This window comes from Mesoplodon mirus, assembly GCF_964341445.2.
Source record: "Mesoplodon mirus genome assembly, chromosome: 15".
NCBI classification, from domain to species: Eukaryota; Metazoa; Chordata; class Mammalia; order Artiodactyla; family Ziphiidae; genus Mesoplodon; species Mesoplodon mirus.
The window spans coordinates 65,266,836-65,281,065 of NC_138991.1; the positions used below are offsets into that span (position 1 = coordinate 65,266,836).

At 61.6% G+C, this 14,230-nt stretch overlaps 4 protein-coding genes across 8 annotated transcripts; 3 read left to right on the plus strand and 1 right to left on the minus strand.

Moving 5' to 3' along the window:
• Positions 1 to 1,327: 1,327 nt before the first annotated feature.
• WDR24 (WD repeat domain 24) lies at positions 1,328 to 8,252 on the plus strand (the record flags this gene model as incomplete). Its single annotated transcript, XM_082645653.1, has 8 exons — positions 1,328 to 4,063; positions 5,256 to 5,433; positions 5,582 to 6,254; positions 6,783 to 6,901; positions 6,980 to 7,101; positions 7,195 to 7,299; positions 7,384 to 7,724; positions 7,899 to 8,252. Exons 1-8 carry the CDS (start codon positions 3,583 to 3,585, stop codon positions 8,250 to 8,252), a joined length of 2,373 nt encoding a protein of 790 aa, XP_082501779.1. The 5' UTR covers positions 1,328 to 3,582.
• A 297-nt stretch (positions 8,253 to 8,549) lies between these two features.
• JMJD8 (jumonji domain containing 8) lies at positions 8,550 to 10,220 on the plus strand. Of its 5 annotated transcripts, none has more exons than XM_082645664.1 (9): positions 8,550 to 8,652; positions 8,730 to 8,828; positions 9,040 to 9,088; positions 9,166 to 9,262; positions 9,352 to 9,420; positions 9,515 to 9,634; positions 9,722 to 9,789; positions 9,867 to 10,001; positions 10,081 to 10,220. In XM_082645664.1, the coding sequence occupies exons 1-9, from the start codon at positions 8,561 to 8,563 to the stop codon at positions 10,159 to 10,161; spliced, it is 810 nt and encodes a 269-aa protein (XP_082501790.1). In that variant the 5' UTR covers positions 8,550 to 8,560; the 3' UTR covers positions 10,162 to 10,220. The 5 variants fall into 5 exon arrangements, with proteins under 5 accessions (XP_082501790.1, XP_082501791.1, XP_082501792.1 ...); XM_082645665.1 differs by having other exon boundaries at positions 9,722 to 9,771; XM_082645666.1 differs by having other exon boundaries at positions 9,515 to 9,601.
• STUB1 (STIP1 homology and U-box containing protein 1) lies at positions 10,210 to 12,631 on the minus strand. Its single transcript, XM_082645663.1, has 7 exons — positions 12,349 to 12,631; positions 11,634 to 11,832; positions 11,380 to 11,545; positions 11,090 to 11,177; positions 10,877 to 10,933; positions 10,672 to 10,788; positions 10,210 to 10,594 (listed from the first exon to the last, which is right to left on the minus strand). The coding sequence occupies exons 1-7, from the start codon at positions 12,505 to 12,507 to the stop codon at positions 10,469 to 10,471; spliced, it is 912 nt and encodes a 303-aa protein (XP_082501789.1). The 5' UTR covers positions 12,508 to 12,631; the 3' UTR covers positions 10,210 to 10,468.
• Positions 12,503 to 14,158, plus strand: LOC309817389 (uncharacterized protein). The gene is made up of 3 exons (XM_082645669.1): positions 12,503 to 13,004; positions 13,078 to 13,171; positions 13,887 to 14,158. The coding sequence occupies exons 1-3, from the start codon at positions 12,754 to 12,756 to the stop codon at positions 13,965 to 13,967; spliced, it is 426 nt and encodes a 141-aa protein (XP_082501795.1). The 5' UTR covers positions 12,503 to 12,753; the 3' UTR covers positions 13,968 to 14,158.
• The last annotated feature ends 72 nt before the right edge of the window (positions 14,159 to 14,230 follow it).

Genomic DNA, 14,230 nt, shown 5'->3' on the forward strand with positions numbered 1-14,230 from the left:
AGGCCCCAGGGCTTCCCGCATCTTCCACTGCACCGCGCCTGGAGCCCTCCGAGGGGTGCGAGGGGAAACAGGCCGCCGCCAAAGCCATGGCCCGCCCAGGAGCCCAAGTCCCACCCGCCCTTCCCCCACCTCATACCAGCCTGACCCCAGCGACCTCACCTCTTCTTTGCCGCTGTGTGAGACAGGCCGTGCTCGCCCCACCCCCATCCACAGGCCTAAGGTCCTTGGGCCCTGGCCAGGCTAGGGCAGAATTGGATGAGGAGAGGGACCGCTGGGCTGACAGTGACCCTGGCATAATCAACATTAGCCCAGCTGGCTCCAGTCCACCTCAACCCAGGGGTAGTACAGCTACCTTGAGAGACCTGAAGCTGGAGCGACCATCACGGCCTGCAGGCCTTGGGAGCAGTCCTGGGTGGACCCTGCCCCGCAGCCCCTGTAGCCAGCTGGGCCCAGGCCCCTCAGCATCACACTTCACCCAGGGCAGGTATCCGTCAGGTGGAAGTTGGAAAAGGGGGCCCCAGCCAGCGGCTCCGATCTTCCAGTGGCCAGCTCACCCTCAACACCCAGAGGAGGAAGGGCTCCTTTCTAGCCTCACACCCCTCCCCAGCTTCCCAAACTTCTACTTGTCCACATGGGTTCACCGTGTTCTGTCCAATCCCAAGATATTGGGAGGTCCCGGGGGTGCTGGCACATCTTGGCAATTACTAAGGAGGGGGCTGGGACCCCCTTCCATCCCAACCTTGAGCCCCAGGATATACAGCACCCACATCCAATCTTGGGACACTCCCCCCACCCCCCATCCGGTTGGAAGAGAGTAACCAGTTTCCAGAGAGCCAGAGAGTGAGAGAGAGAGAGAAAGAGCGAGCGAGAGATGCTGTTGAAGAGAAACAGTTCAACAGCCCAAAGATTTCCCTGCCCCTGGAGCGCTGGCCAGAGGCTCCAGGGCTGAGGTGGTCAGGAGCCAGTTTCTGCAGCCCCTCCTCCCCACAGCTCCCTAGTGGGGAGGGGCAGCTGTCCATTTGTCCAAAGTATTAATGCAACTGAAGCTGTGATATTTCCAACGACTGTAGGAGGAAAAATTAGGGGGAGAGAGGAAAACAAAACCAACCAACCCCTAAAATCATTTTCTTATTGTACATATGACCTCATTCTCCTGTATATGCGGAAGATATAACCTTATATTTGGTAAGTGTTTCTTGTGCTATTTTATCACGTGACCTGTTTATAAAAATATATATTAAAAAAGTTGTAAAAACACATGTCTGAATTGGTTTTTCACATGTCTGAATTGGTGTCTGAAGGTGTATCTGTCCTTAGTGGCCCAAGTCTGAATTTTTGGGCCTCATCAGACTTACTGGTTCTTTCAACAAACGTGCAGGTAACACTGTGCCGGACTGGAAACCCAGCAGCGACCAACAGAAGGTCCCTAACCTCTCACTGCTTCGGAGGGGAGAGACACTAAAATCATTACACATAACATTCCCTCCAAAATATCTAGGATCTAGCCCATCCTTCCAGAAGGGCAAAAATGAGGCCTGTTTCATGCACAGGGTAACTAAGGATAGGAATGGGTCAGGGATATCCTAAAACGGGTCCGCAACACCCCCCCACCCCCGGCCGCCCAGCAGGAGGTGAGCGGCAGGCGAGCAAGCGAAGCTTTATCTGCCGCTCCCCATCGATTGCATTACCACCTGAAACATCGGTCACATTACCGCCTGAACCCCCCCAGCCAACCCCGCCCCACGTCCCTGGAAAAATTGTCTTCCACGAAACTGGTCCCTGGTACCAAAAAGGTTGGGGACCACTGTCCTAAAAGATCACACAGTGCAACACAGACAGACCAGGGGTCATACCCAGGAGAGAAAGGCAGGCTCACAGAGTCACTGACTGAGCCGAGCCGCTTGTGTGAACAGGTCTGGTCAGGCACTCGAGCTCTTGGAGACAGAGACAGATGTGATCCCTGCCTGGTTGAGTTCACACTCGTGTGCAACAGATGATAACCAGTATACAAAGGAATGGGTTGTGACAAGCGCTGAGGAGGTGACAGTGACTGGAGAGGCCACGTTAGACGGGGTGGCCAGGGAAGGCCTCTAAGAACGTGACATTTAAGCTGAACTCTGAAGAGGTTTAAGGACATTTGAGCTGTCCTTCTGGAGAGGACAGCGGGCGAAAACGTGCGATAGCCATGAGGCAGGGAAGAGCTTGCCCAGCTGGAAGAAGGGCTAGAAGCCACCGTGGCTGGAGGTGCGCGGAGAGAGGAAGAGGCCGGGAGTTTGGGATTTACTCAGCGCGGTGGGGACTTATGGGGGAACCTTAGACCAAAGAGTGGTACCTGACTGCTGGGCGGGGTTCAGATCAGGGGGAACGAGGAACCGAGGGAGAGCCGTTAGAAGGCTGCTCCTGGGGTCCCGGGGAGGGCGAGAAAGGAGGCGGAGATGATGGAGGGATTCAGGACTAGTTTAGGGATGCCTGGACTTGCTGATGGACCTTGGGGCAGAGATGAGCACTAGCATTAAAATACTGCGATAGGGGCATCCCTGGTGGCGCAGTGGTTGAGAGTCCGCCTGCCGATGCAGGGGACACGGGTTCGTGCCCCGGTCCGGGAAGATCCCACATGCCGCGGAGCGGCTAGGCCCGTGAGCCATGGTCACTGAGCCTGCGCGTCCGGAGTCTGTGCTCCGCAAAGGGAGAGGCCACAACAGTGAGAGGCCCGCGTACCGCAAAAAAAAAAAAAAAAAAAAAAAAAGCGATTAAAAAAACAAAAAACCCACCACCACTCGAGGCAGAACCGGGGGAGCCCCTCTAACCTAGTCCTGGTCAACCCCTCCGCCTCCACCAGCGCAGCTCCCTGATCCGGAACTTTTGTAGTGTGTGCACCCGCCTCCGGCGAGGGGCTGGCAAGAAAAGGACCACGTCCGGCGGGGGGCGGGAAAGAGACGGGCTGCTTCCGGCGCGGCGGTTCCTCCCCGGCCCGGCAATTTTAGGAAATGGTTCGGGTGCTCTCGGAAGGAGAGACTTCTCCGTTCGGCTGGCTCTGTTTCCGCTGCCTCCGCTCCCCCACAACCTCCGCGCCGCCAGCCTCTCCTGCCTCCGGTCCTGCCAGAGCCCCCCAGGCTCCTTAAACAGCTCGGTCCTTGAAGTCCCTCTGTGTCCCTCGCGCCTCTATAGCCTGTGTTCTCCGGGCTCCTCTATCCTTCTGCCCCCCTTTCAGAGGCCGACTTTGCGGACGGTGGGAACCACCTGGCTTCCCGGGGGGGACTGACTGACCGAACGTCCAGTGACTATCCTAATCTGGCAATTGGGGGGTTGGAGAGGTGGCCTGGCCTGGGACTGACGAGGTAGGGTCTTCCCCAGAAGTCAGACATGGGACTCACTGGCCTCAGGGCAGCTATGGCGCCTTCTGACTGCCCAGCCAGGGTGATGGAATTTGCCTGTCAGACTGACTGACTAATGGTGGACTGCCCTGGACTAAACAGTTTTGGAGGAACCACCCAGGGTAAAGGCTCTGAACTGACAGGTCCCTACCCCCAGGCTGACCAGCCCTGCCACCTTCACTGACCTATCCCCACCACCTGTGCAGCCATGGAGAAGATGTCCCGCGTGACTACAGCCCTGGGTGGCAGCACGCTAACGGGCCGCACCATGCACTGCCACCTGGATGCACCAGCCAACGCCATCAGTGTGTGCCGTGATGCGGCCCAGGTGGTCGTGGCAGGCCGCAGCATCTTCAAGATCTATGCCATTGAGGAGGAGCAGTTTGTGGAGAAGCTGAACCTTCGTGTGGGCCGCAAGCCCTCGCTCAACCTGAGCTGTGCAGATGTTGTTTGGCACCAGATGGACGAGAACCTGCTTGCCACGGCGGCGACCAATGGCGTCGTGGTCACCTGGAACCTGGGCCGGCCATCCCGCAACAAGCAGGACCAGCTGTTTACGGAGCACAAACGCACGGTGAACAAAGTCTGCTTCCACCCCACTGAGGCCCACGTGCTGCTCAGTGGCTCCCAAGATGGCTTCATGAAGTGTTTCGACCTTCGCAGGAAGGACTCTGTCAGCACCTTCTCGGGTGAGGCCCTTGGAGGCGGGTCGGGCAGGTGTGCATCTCTGCAGGTGGCTGGCCTGTCTAGGCGGGTTGAGAAATGCTGTGTGCATCAAAGGCCCTCAGATGTGCTCTCAGAGGGCTTCCTGGAGGAGGAGCCAGCCGAGCTGGCACTGGAAGAGTGGGTGGAGGTGAGCAGGGGAGGGGCAGGGCAGGGTAGGCCTGGTGGAAGTGTGAGGGGTACCTGGAGTGTGATCACAGCTCTGATGCAAACTGGTTCAGCAGGAATCAAGGCTGAGTGTGGGATCAGGGAGAGAGCAGGGCCTGAGCAGATCCACAGCCCACCTGGGCAGCCGAGCAGAGAGTTTGTTTTGCTGTCTCCTCTTTCCTTGCCTCAGAGCTCCAGGCCACCTCATTGCACAAAGTCTACCTCCCGGGTCCTCAGCCCAGGGAAGCAGTGGGGAGTGGTGCACTGCCTGGTCGCCCCCCAGTTCTCTTCCCAGCAGGCCCAGCTCCCTGACAACCCCCTTTGAGCCAGCTCTCCCTTTTCACCTCGATGAGCCCAAGTGAAGCACAGGGCAGAGCCCAGAGAGAATCTGAGGGCTTCTTAAGACAGACCTGGAGCTACCTGTGCTGGGGAAAAGCTGGATACTGCACTCAGAGGCTCTTGGTGTGGTGGTCCACAGGGGTGGACATGTACCCTCAAGGTGTCCAGTGCTCCGGGGCTGACCTGGCAGCTCTAGCTCAAGGTGAAGGGACTGGGCAAATCCTGGGGCATCCCATCCATGCCTCCGTGGGCCTGAGGCCTCCAAAGATTGTATTCGGCCCACTGAGGCCCCTGTTCATTCAATGCTGATACCTGGTCCTGAAGCCAACCACAGCTTCGCCCAAGGACTGATGTCAGGTGCAGAATCCAGGGAAAATTGAGGTCCAGGAGCCTGTGTCAAAAACCACCCAATGTCTTGTGTCCCTCTTACCAGCCCAGGCTATTGTGTCTGCTCTGCCAGGCCTCTCCTCGCCCCTGTCCACCCTAGGCAGGCCTTGGCAGTATCTACTCCACCCTCTAGGCCTCCTGGCCTGCGCCACGGGCAGGCATGTGACACCAGTCCACATTCATTCCAAGGGATCCCCCTTGGTTGCTCTCCCTCCTGGAGTCCCTGTAGGCTACCCACCCACCCACTCACCCCCAACTCTCCCTCCACTGATGTCCTGCCCACAGGCCAGTCTGAGAGTGTGCGTGACGTCCAGTTCAGCATCCGGGACTACTTCACCTTCGCCTCCACCTTTGAGAACGGCAACGTGCAGCTCTGGGACATTCGGCGGCCCGACCGCTGTGAGAGAATGTTCACGGCCCACAATGGGCCTGTCTTCTGCTGCGACTGGCACCCCGAGGACAGGTGTGGGGTGGGGTGGGGGCCGGGGCAATGGGGCAAGATGGGTGGGGCTTATGGAAGGGCTCTCTCACTGCCTCAAGACCTGTGAGACAGAGTGGGGAGCCCTCCCACCCCAAAAGAGGTCACTGAGGACCTCACGGGCCTTCCACAGGGGCTGGTTGGCCACAGGTGGGCGTGACAAGATGGTAAAGGTCTGGGACATGACCACACACCGCGCTAAGGAGGTGCACTGCGTGCAAACCATTGCATCTGTGGCCAGAGTCAAGTGGCGGCCTGAGTGCCGCCACCACCTAGCTACATGCTCCATGATGGTGGACCACAACATCTACGTGTGGGACGTGCGCCGGCCTTTTGTGCCAGCTGCCATGTTTGAGGAGCACCGTGATGTCACAACAGGCATTGCGTGGCGCCACCCGCACGATCCCTCCTTCCTGCTTTCCGGCTCCAAGGACAGCACCCTATGCCAGCACCTGTTCCGTGATGCCAGCCAGCCTGTTGAGCGCGCCAACCCTGAGGGCCTCTGCTATGGTCTCTTTGGGGATCTGGCCTTCGCAGCCAAGGAGAGCCTAGTGGCCACTGAGTCGGGGCGCAAGCCCTACACTGGGGATCGGCGCCACCCAATTTTCTTCAAGCGCAAGTTGGACCCTGCTGAGCCCTTCTCAGGCCTCGCCTCCAGTGCCCTCAGTGTCTTTGAGATGGAGCCTGGCAGCAGTAGCATGAGCTGGTTCGTGGACACGGCTGAGCGTTATGCCCTGGCTGGCCGGCCACTGGCCGAGCTTTGTGACCACAATGCAAAAGTGGCTCGGGAGCTTGGCCGCAACCAGGTACGTAGGGCTGGGCTGAGGGTCATGACCTTGGTGCAGGGTCAGGGAGCTCCTCTGACTGCTGCACCCAGACCCTGCCCTGAGTTCAGTGCTCAGTTCTGGTTGAGGTCACCACTGGCTCTTGCCCCAGTAACTAAGGGTGTCCAGAGGCCCAAGTGGGCCAGATGCCAATGCCATTCCTGGGATGCAGGTCTGGGGTGCTGTGGGGCTGGAGCCCCCTCTTCTGGCTTATCCTTGCTCTTAGACTTCCCGAGGTGTCCAGCCCTACAGAGAAGGCCCACACTGCCTCGCTTATCACCTCCCGGGGACCCCAGGCTCATTTCCATGTTTCTTTCTGTGCCTCTACAGGATCGAGGCTAGGGTTTTTGTCCTTCCATGGGCATCAGTTTCCCACCTGGGGCGGGCCAGGACATTGGGTCCCTGGGGCAGCTGAAAGCTGAGGGTTTGTGGTTCCATCCAGGCAGAGGGGGGCCTGCACGGGGCGCCAGGGACACAGGACCCCCGTGAGTGACCAGTGCCCACCCCTAGGTGGCGCAGACGTGGACCATGCTACGGATCATCTACTGTAGTCCTGGCCTGGTGTCCACCACCAACCTCAACCACAGCGTGGGCAAGGGCAGTTCCTGTGGCCTGCCACTCATGAACAGGTAGACACCTGGGGGCGGCTTTCCCCAGAGGGTGGGATTGTTGGGGCCCACCTATCCATCGGCCTTCCCTGCCTCCAGTTTCAATCTAAAGGATATGGCCCCAGGGCTGGGCAGTGAGACTCGGCTGGACCGCAGCAAGGGTGACGCACGGAGTGACACAGTGCTGCTGGACTCCTCAGCCACGCTTATCACCAACGAAGGTAGGCTGGGAGCAGACGCAGGGCATTCATGGGAGTGAGACTGGGGCCTCCCAGAGTGAGCTGGCCCTGCAATGCTCTCCCTCCCTGTGGCAGATAACGAGGAGACCGAGGGCAGCGACGTGCCTGCCGATTACCTGCTGGGCGATGTGGAAGGTGAGGATGACGAGCTGTACCTGCTGGACCCGGAACATGCTCACTGTAAGTAGGGGCTTGGGGAGGGCTGGGGCCAGGAGGCGGGGCCAGAGGCTCATACCCTGCCTACCCCCCCTCCCCGCTTCGCAGCCGAGGAGCCCGAGTATGTGCTGCCCCAGGAAGCCTTCCCACTGCGCCACGAGATTGTGGACACCCCACCCGGGCCTGAGCACCTGCAAGACAAGGCCGACTCGCCCCACGTGAGTGGCAGTGAGGCAGATGCAGCCTCCCTGGTGCCTGTGGACTCTTCCTTCTCACTCATCTCCGTCTCACACGCACTGTATGACAGCCGCCTGCCGCCTGACTTCTTCAGTGCCCTGGTGTGCGATATGCTGCGCTTCTATGCAGAGCAGGGCGACGTGCAGATGGCCGTGTCCGTGCTCATTGTGCTGGGTGAACGCGTGCGCAAAGACATCGACGAGCAGACCCAGGTGGGTGACAGGGTGTGGGGGGTCTCCCTGGAGTAGCTGCCACCCCCAGGACTACCCCTGCACGCCCCGCTTGCACCCGCCCGTCTGTCTGTGCCCAGCACACTTGGGGGAAGCTCTTCAGTGTGCCCGAAACCCTGGTCTCTTACCTCCTTCCTCCCCTCCCTGCACCACCAGGAGCACTGGTACACGTCCTACATCGACCTGCTGCAGCGCTTCTGCCTCTGGAATGTGTCCAACCAGGTGGTCAAGCTCAGCACCAGCCGTGCCATCAGCTGCCTCAACCAGGCCTCCACCACCCTGCACGTCAACTGCAGTCACTGCAAGCGGCCCATGAGCAGCCGGGGCTGGGTCTGCGACAGGTGCCACCACTGCGCCAGCATGTGCGCCGTCTGCCACCACGTGGTCAAGGGTCTGTTCGTGTGGTGCCAGGGCTGCAGTCACGGCGGCCACCTGCAGCACATCATGAAGTGGCTGGAGGGCAGCTCCCACTGCCCCGCCGGGTGCGGCCACCTGTGCGAGTACTCTTGACCCGCCTGCCGGACCTGGATGGGTGTGCTGGGCTTGTGAACCAAATAAAGGAAGCGGGAGACGTATTCTGAGGCTGCCTGTCACCGGCCGCGTCGCTTACGGTCCAGTCCCCGCGCGGGCGACTCTGGTGGGCGGGTGGCAGTGCGTCCACGAGAGCTGGCAGTAGCCAATAGCAGCTCTTGGTGCGACCTTCGTCCCGCCTTCCGGAAGTGCTCCCTATTTCCAGGACGGGCCAAAGGAAGCCGCTTCCGGGAGCCGGCCTGTTGCCACGACGACGGAGCTCCCGGCATGCCTCGCGGCGGCGGGCTATGGCGTTGGGGGTGCGGCTACTCCTGTTGCTCGCGCTCTGGACGCTGGTGGTTCCGGCCCGGAGTCTCCGGGAAGCAGACGACGGAGGGTGGTGAGCGGCGCCGGGTGGCAGGGCGGAGTGGGGCGTGCGGCGGGGCGGCCAAGGGCACTGACCAGCTGTATCGGCAGGCAGCAGCCCGGGCCGGGGGCGCCGGCGGCCGTGGCAGAGGAGGAACGCTGCACCGTAGAGCGCCGGGCCGACCTCAGCTATGCCGAGTTCGTGCAACGGTAAGTGCGTTCTCTTGTGTGGCCACACCTCCCACGCCCGAAAACCCTGGGGCTCCGTCACCCTGCACCGCAGAGGCCGCGCACTGGTCGCCGGCCCGTCCTCCCGGACCTCCTGAGGCCGCTTCCCCTTGAGCTCGTGCGAGCGCGTGTGGGCGGGGGCGGAGGATGGGCGCGGATCAGACTGAGGCCATGATTCCGCCTTTTCTTCTAGCTACGCCTTTTCCAGACCTGTCATTCTGCAGGGGCTCACAGACAACTCGGTGAGTGCTCACGGTCCTCGCGACCACCACTCGCCCGTGCTGAGCTTGGCCCCTGAGTACTTTCCCCGCACCCACAGAGGTTCCGGGACCTGTGCTCCCGTCAAAGGCTGCTGGCCTTGTTTGGGGACAGCGTGGTCCGGTTGAGCACTGCCAACACCTACTCCTACCAGAAAGGTGAGCTGCGCCTCCCTGCAGCCCAGCCTGCTTGCCAGCATCCTGAAGGTAGCACCAATCAGTCCTGACCAACCCCTTTCAAACTGCAGTGGACCTGCCCTTTCAGGAGTATGTGGAACAGATGCTGCACCCCCAGGACCCCTTCTCCATGGGCAATGGTGAGCCAGACAGGTGGCCATGGGGTGGGGTGGGGTGACTTAGGAGTACCCAGGTGCCAAGATCCCTGCATCCTCCTGTGTTTTCTGCTGTCAGACACCTTGTACTTCTTTGGGGACAATAACTTCACGGAATGGGCATCACTCTTTCGGCACTACTCTCCACCTCCATTCAGCCTGCTAGGTACCATTCCTGCTTATAGCTTTGGAATTGCAGGTGGGTGCCCTGCAGGACCAGGGGACTTGGGAACTGGGTGGGGGAGGATTAGGCTTGGTAACCAGCTGCTCATAACTCACCACACAGGTGCCGGCTCTGGGGTGCCCTTCCACTGGCACGGGCCCGGGTTCTCAGAGGTGATCTATGGCCGAAAGGTCAGCACAGGGTGGGGCTGAGACTTTGGGTTCACTGACCACAGCACAAAGAGTGACCTTGCTGCTCCCACCCTCAGCGCTGGTTCCTGTACCCTCCTGCAAAGACACCTGAATTCCACCCCAACAAGACCACACTGGCCTGGCTCCGGGACACATACCCAGCCCTGGCACTATCTGCACGGCCCCTGGAATGCACCATCCACGCTGGTGAGGTCAGTGGCTGGCAGACAGGGGCCAGGCTGGGCTGGGCCAAGGGCCCCCAACCAATCCCTGTGTCCCCCCAACTCCCAGGTGCTGTATTTCCCTGACCGATGGTGGCACGCCACACTCAACCTCGACACCAGCGTCTTCATCTCTACCTTTCTCAGCTAGCCAAAGGGGGTGGCTGGGGAGCCCGTCGCACACCAGCACATGCCCCTATAGTGCTCACAGATTTTATTACAGGGACAGAGGTGGCAGTGGCAGCCTCAGCCCAGCCCACTCTCACCCGCTGTTTCTGGCCCAGAGGGGGATGGGGGAGGCTCATGACCCAGCAGAACTGATGGGGGTGGGCTTGGGGACACCAGGACAGGGATCTAGGGAAACAAACTATGTACAGCGGCTAGAGACTACTGCCCAAGGCCCTCCTGAGCCAGGGTACCGGGCAAGGCGGGTGAGTGGCTCACACACCCGCACTGCCTCAGTAGTCCTCCACCCAGCCATTCTCGGAGATGAACGCGTCAATGACCTCTTTCATGGCCAGGTTGGGGATGAGCTGTTCCTGGGTCAGGGGGCTCCGAGTCACAGGGTCGAAATGGCCCACACGCTGCAGTGACAACAGACTCAGAATTAGGAGGTGCTCAGTGGGTGTGGGTCCTGCTCCCACCTCCCATGGGCCCTCACCTGCAGGTGCTCCTCAATGTCCTTGCGGTCATAGGTGATACCACTGGGTGTGATGCAGGGCTCCCGCATCAGCTCAAAGCTGATCTTGCCACACAGGTAGTCGGGTATATCTCGCTTCTGCAGCACACAGGATCAGGTCAGGGGCTGGGAAGGGGCACTGCTCCGACTCCTGCTACCCACAGACCCCAGAAGACAGGCAGCTCACCTTTCTCTTCTCGTCTACCTGGGAGAAGAGCTCATCCATGTCTGCCAAGTACTTGTCCTGCAAAGAACCAAGCAGCTATATGTGGGCCTGACACCCCATCTCCCTTCCCCAGGCACCAAAAAGCACAGACCCAGCAGGAGCCAGGGGCACCTCACGTCCGTCACACGCATGCAAATACACACAGGACCCACACTTGGGCTGGGGCACCCTCACATGCTTGGCCTCAATGCAGGCCTGTTGGGCCCGGAGGTGGCCATCGTCCTCATCACCCTCATGGTTCCGCTGACACTCTTCCAGTTCCCTGGAAGTTGACCAAAAGCTGATCAGAGATGGGTCTGGCCGGGAGGTCAGACTCCACTCCAATCCTAGGCTCATTCAGGCCTCATTCCCCTCCATCTCCTGCGTGCCAGAGTTGGCCTTCAATAAATGTGTTCACGACTCAAGAGTTAACCTAGAAGTGGTGACTTCGGGGGGGGGGGGCGCCTGTCATCGCCACAGCCCACCTCTCACGCTCGGCCACAATGAGCTGTGTGAGGTAAGAGTGCAGCTCGTTCTCCTGGTGGATGCGCCGCTCCTCAATGCTGTTCCAGCGCTTCTTCTTCGCGATGCGCAGAGCACTGGGGATGTCGTCCCCAAAGTTGAGCCGCTGCTCCTTGGCCAGGTTGTAGGCTGGAGGAATAGAAGATTTGGATAAACCTCCAGCCAGTCCACCCGCCTGGTCCCAGGCACCCTGGCACCAGCCAGCCTCTAAGCCCACCTCGCTGCAGGTTGGCAATAGCCTCATCATAGCTCTCCATCTCCAACTGGCATTGTCCCAGGAAGAAGTGTGCCTTCACAGACTGCCCGTCCAGCTCCAGGGCGCGCCGGCAGTCAGCCAGAGCTTGCTCATGCTGCTGCATCTTCAGGTAGCACAATGCCCGGTTGGTGTAATACACCGCCACCAAGGGATTCCGGGTCTGGAGAACAAGGGCAGACCAGCCAGCGTGAGGGAGTGAGCTCAGCCTACCCCCTCTGTCCCAGCTTGAAGCCCATAGCTGGAATCAAGACACTACAGGTTTCTCAGCTTCCAAGCCTCTGGGTTCTGAGGGAGGGTGGAGCCTACCTGAGCCCACCCTCTGGACTCCAGTGAGTCTTGTGAAGGTAGCTTTTCCAGATCTGTGGAAATCACCAGCTTTGGGCCTGGACTCCTCAAGGGGCAAGGGTCCCTGGCCCCCAGGCGAGTGGGCCTCAAGCACTCTGAAGCTCCCACCCGCCACAGTTCTCTGGCAACCAGCACTGGCTCGGGAGCCGTGGCCTTGGCCCCTTTGGAACAAGATCATCACTGAGTTCTCAGAGCCCAAGCACCACCCCCCTCCGAAAGTCGGGCGGGGGCGGCCAGACAGGGGCTCCGGGGAGGACGCTGAGGCAAGCCGCAGCCCGGCCCCTCCCCTGGCTCGGACGCTGGCCCCCTCCCGCGGCGCGGGCGCACTCACGATGGCGCGGCCATAACAGGCCGCCGCCTCCGGGTACTTGCGGCCCACGAAGAGCCGGTTGCCCTGTTCCTTGAGCTCCTGCGCGCTCGGGCTCTTTTCCGGGCTCCCGCCGCCGGCGCTCAGCCGCGCGCCGCCCTCCTTCTCCTCCTTGCCCTTCATGGCGCCGCGCGGCACGGCCTGGGCTCCGCTCCCAGGCTCCGCGCCGGGCCCGCCCTACGCCCGCAGCCCGAGCCCGCGATCCGCTCGGGCCCGGTCCAGCGCTCCGCCACCGGAACTTCCGGCCGTGCAGGTGGGCGGGGCCAGCGGGAAGGATGGCCTGCCAGCGGGCGGGGCCGCGCGTGCACCAGACGCGAGGCGGAGGAGGGGCGGGGGCGGGGGCGGGGCAGGCGAGGCAGGCGGGGGAGCATGCGCTCGCGGCAACGCGACGCGCGGCATCTGAGGCCTGAGAAGCGCCGAGGTCGTCGGGGCAGGATCCCACTCGGGCGCCCCGACGCCCCGCCCCCGAGGCTCCGCCCAGGCGCGTGGGGATGGCGGCTGCCCGCGGGCTCGGGCTGTGAGGACCCGAGCAGCTGGGCTGCTGTCCTGGGGTGCCACGGGGAAGTGCTGCGGGCGCGCGCGGCTCGCCCCCAGGGGCGGCTGGAAACCCTGGAGCGATGGTAGGGCGGTGGGGACATCGGGCGGGCGGGCCGACCCCTGTGGCTCGGACTCCCCGTCACCGCCCTTCCCCAGGTATCGAGAGAAGTTGCCCGCAGCCATCGAGGGCCGGGCGGAGAAGCACGTGACACGCGACGAGCCGGATCAGCTGCAGGCGTGGAAACTGGCGGTGAGAAGCTTCGCACGTGGGGGACGGAGCCTTCCGGGGCGGGACGTAGCGTCGTGGGCGTGGCTTCCTCCTGGGGGCGGGGCCCCTAGCGAGGTCCACAAGCCGTGACCCCAGACCCAACCTGACCACCGAGGGGCCGCTTTCGGCCGCACCTGCAGCAGCTCGTGACCGCCAACTCCCCGGAGCTGGTGGTGCAGCGCTCGGCCGCCGCCTTCCGTCTCCTGTCAGACGTGAACGCAGCGGTCACGGAATTGTGCGCCCTCCGGGGCGCGGGCCCGGCTGTCACCTCGCGTTAGTAGGGAGAGCTGGGCGTCCCCCCGGCGAGGTCGTGGGCGGGACCTGGCGTGTTAGTGGCCTTATCTGTGAAATGGCCAGATGGCCAGATACGTGACACCGAGAGTTGTTGGGAATGGCAGCCCCACGCCATTTACTTCCCGCGGCAGTCCTGGCTGCCAGAGCTCTCGAGGTAGCAGTCTTCATGTCTGATGAGGCAGTGGCCGCAGTGCCCGATCTGCCAGCCCTGCAGTACACCCTGAAGCACCACCTGCTCTACCTGGGCCGGGTGCAGGAGCATGCCACAGCCCTGAGCCAAGGTGCAGTCTGTTGGCGGCCAGGGAGGGCATCCAGGACTCTGGTCAGGGTGATGTGCAGAGTTACCCAGCAGGGTAGGGTGACTGGTGCCCCTGAGCCCCAGACTCCCTCTGCACCTCCCCAGGCAGTGCCTCAGGCTGTGGACCCCTCACCGTGTGGAGACAGCACTGTGGATCTGGGGTGTAGGGCAGAAGCTGTGCCCTGACCTGCTGCCTGACCTCGGTCCCAGCCTGGCCACCCCTGAGGACACCAGGCCAGCCAAGAAGCACAGGACCCAGGCCTACTGACTTGGCTGTGGCCCAGGGCTTGCACACCTACCCTGTGATCTCAGGGCACAAGTCTTTGGACAGGGGGCTGGCTGCTGTAGGAGCTCAATAAATGCTTGCTGAACTCAAACCTGACTATGAGGCCCATGACCCTCCCCACGGGCTCCCATCTCCCATACAGAGACACCTCATGCTGGGTGCA

What these genes read in the sequence shown, in the direction of transcription:
- LOC309817389 (XM_082645669.1), top strand. Translation starts at nt 12,754, where the DNA reads ATGCGCTCGCGGCAACGCGACGCGCGGCATCTGAGGCCTGAGAAGCGC. An exon ending in CTGGAAACCCTGGAGCGATG is followed by an intron (nt 13,005 to 13,077) that starts GTAGGGCGGTGG and finishes GCCCTTCCCCAG; the next exon opens with GTATCGAGAGAAGTTGCCCG. An exon ending in TGCAGGCGTGGAAACTGGCG is followed by an intron (nt 13,172 to 13,886) that starts GTGAGAAGCTTC and finishes GCACCTCCCCAG; the next exon opens with GCAGTGCCTCAGGCTGTGGA.
- JMJD8 (XM_082645664.1), top strand. Translation starts at nt 8,561, where the DNA reads ATGGCGTTGGGGGTGCGGCTACTCCTGTTGCTCGCGCTCTGGACGCTG. An exon ending in TATGCCGAGTTCGTGCAACG is followed by an intron (nt 8,829 to 9,039) that starts GTAAGTGCGTTC and finishes CTTTTCTTCTAG; the next exon opens with CTACGCCTTTTCCAGACCTG. An exon ending in CCCCTTCTCCATGGGCAATG is followed by an intron (nt 9,421 to 9,514) that starts GTGAGCCAGACA and finishes TTCTGCTGTCAG; the next exon opens with ACACCTTGTACTTCTTTGGG.
- STUB1 (XM_082645663.1), bottom strand. Translation starts at nt 12,507, where the DNA reads ATGAAGGGCAAGGAGGAGAAGGAGGGCGGCGCGCGGCTGAGCGCCGGC. An exon ending in CCTGTTATGGCCGCGCCATC is followed by an intron (nt 11,833 to 12,348) that starts GTGAGTGCGCCC and finishes CTTGTTCTCCAG; the next exon opens with ACCCGGAATCCCTTGGTGGC. An exon ending in ATTGTGGCCGAGCGTGAGAG is followed by an intron (nt 11,178 to 11,379) that starts GTGGGCTGTGGC and finishes GTCAACTTCCAG; the next exon opens with GGAACTGGAAGAGTGTCAGC.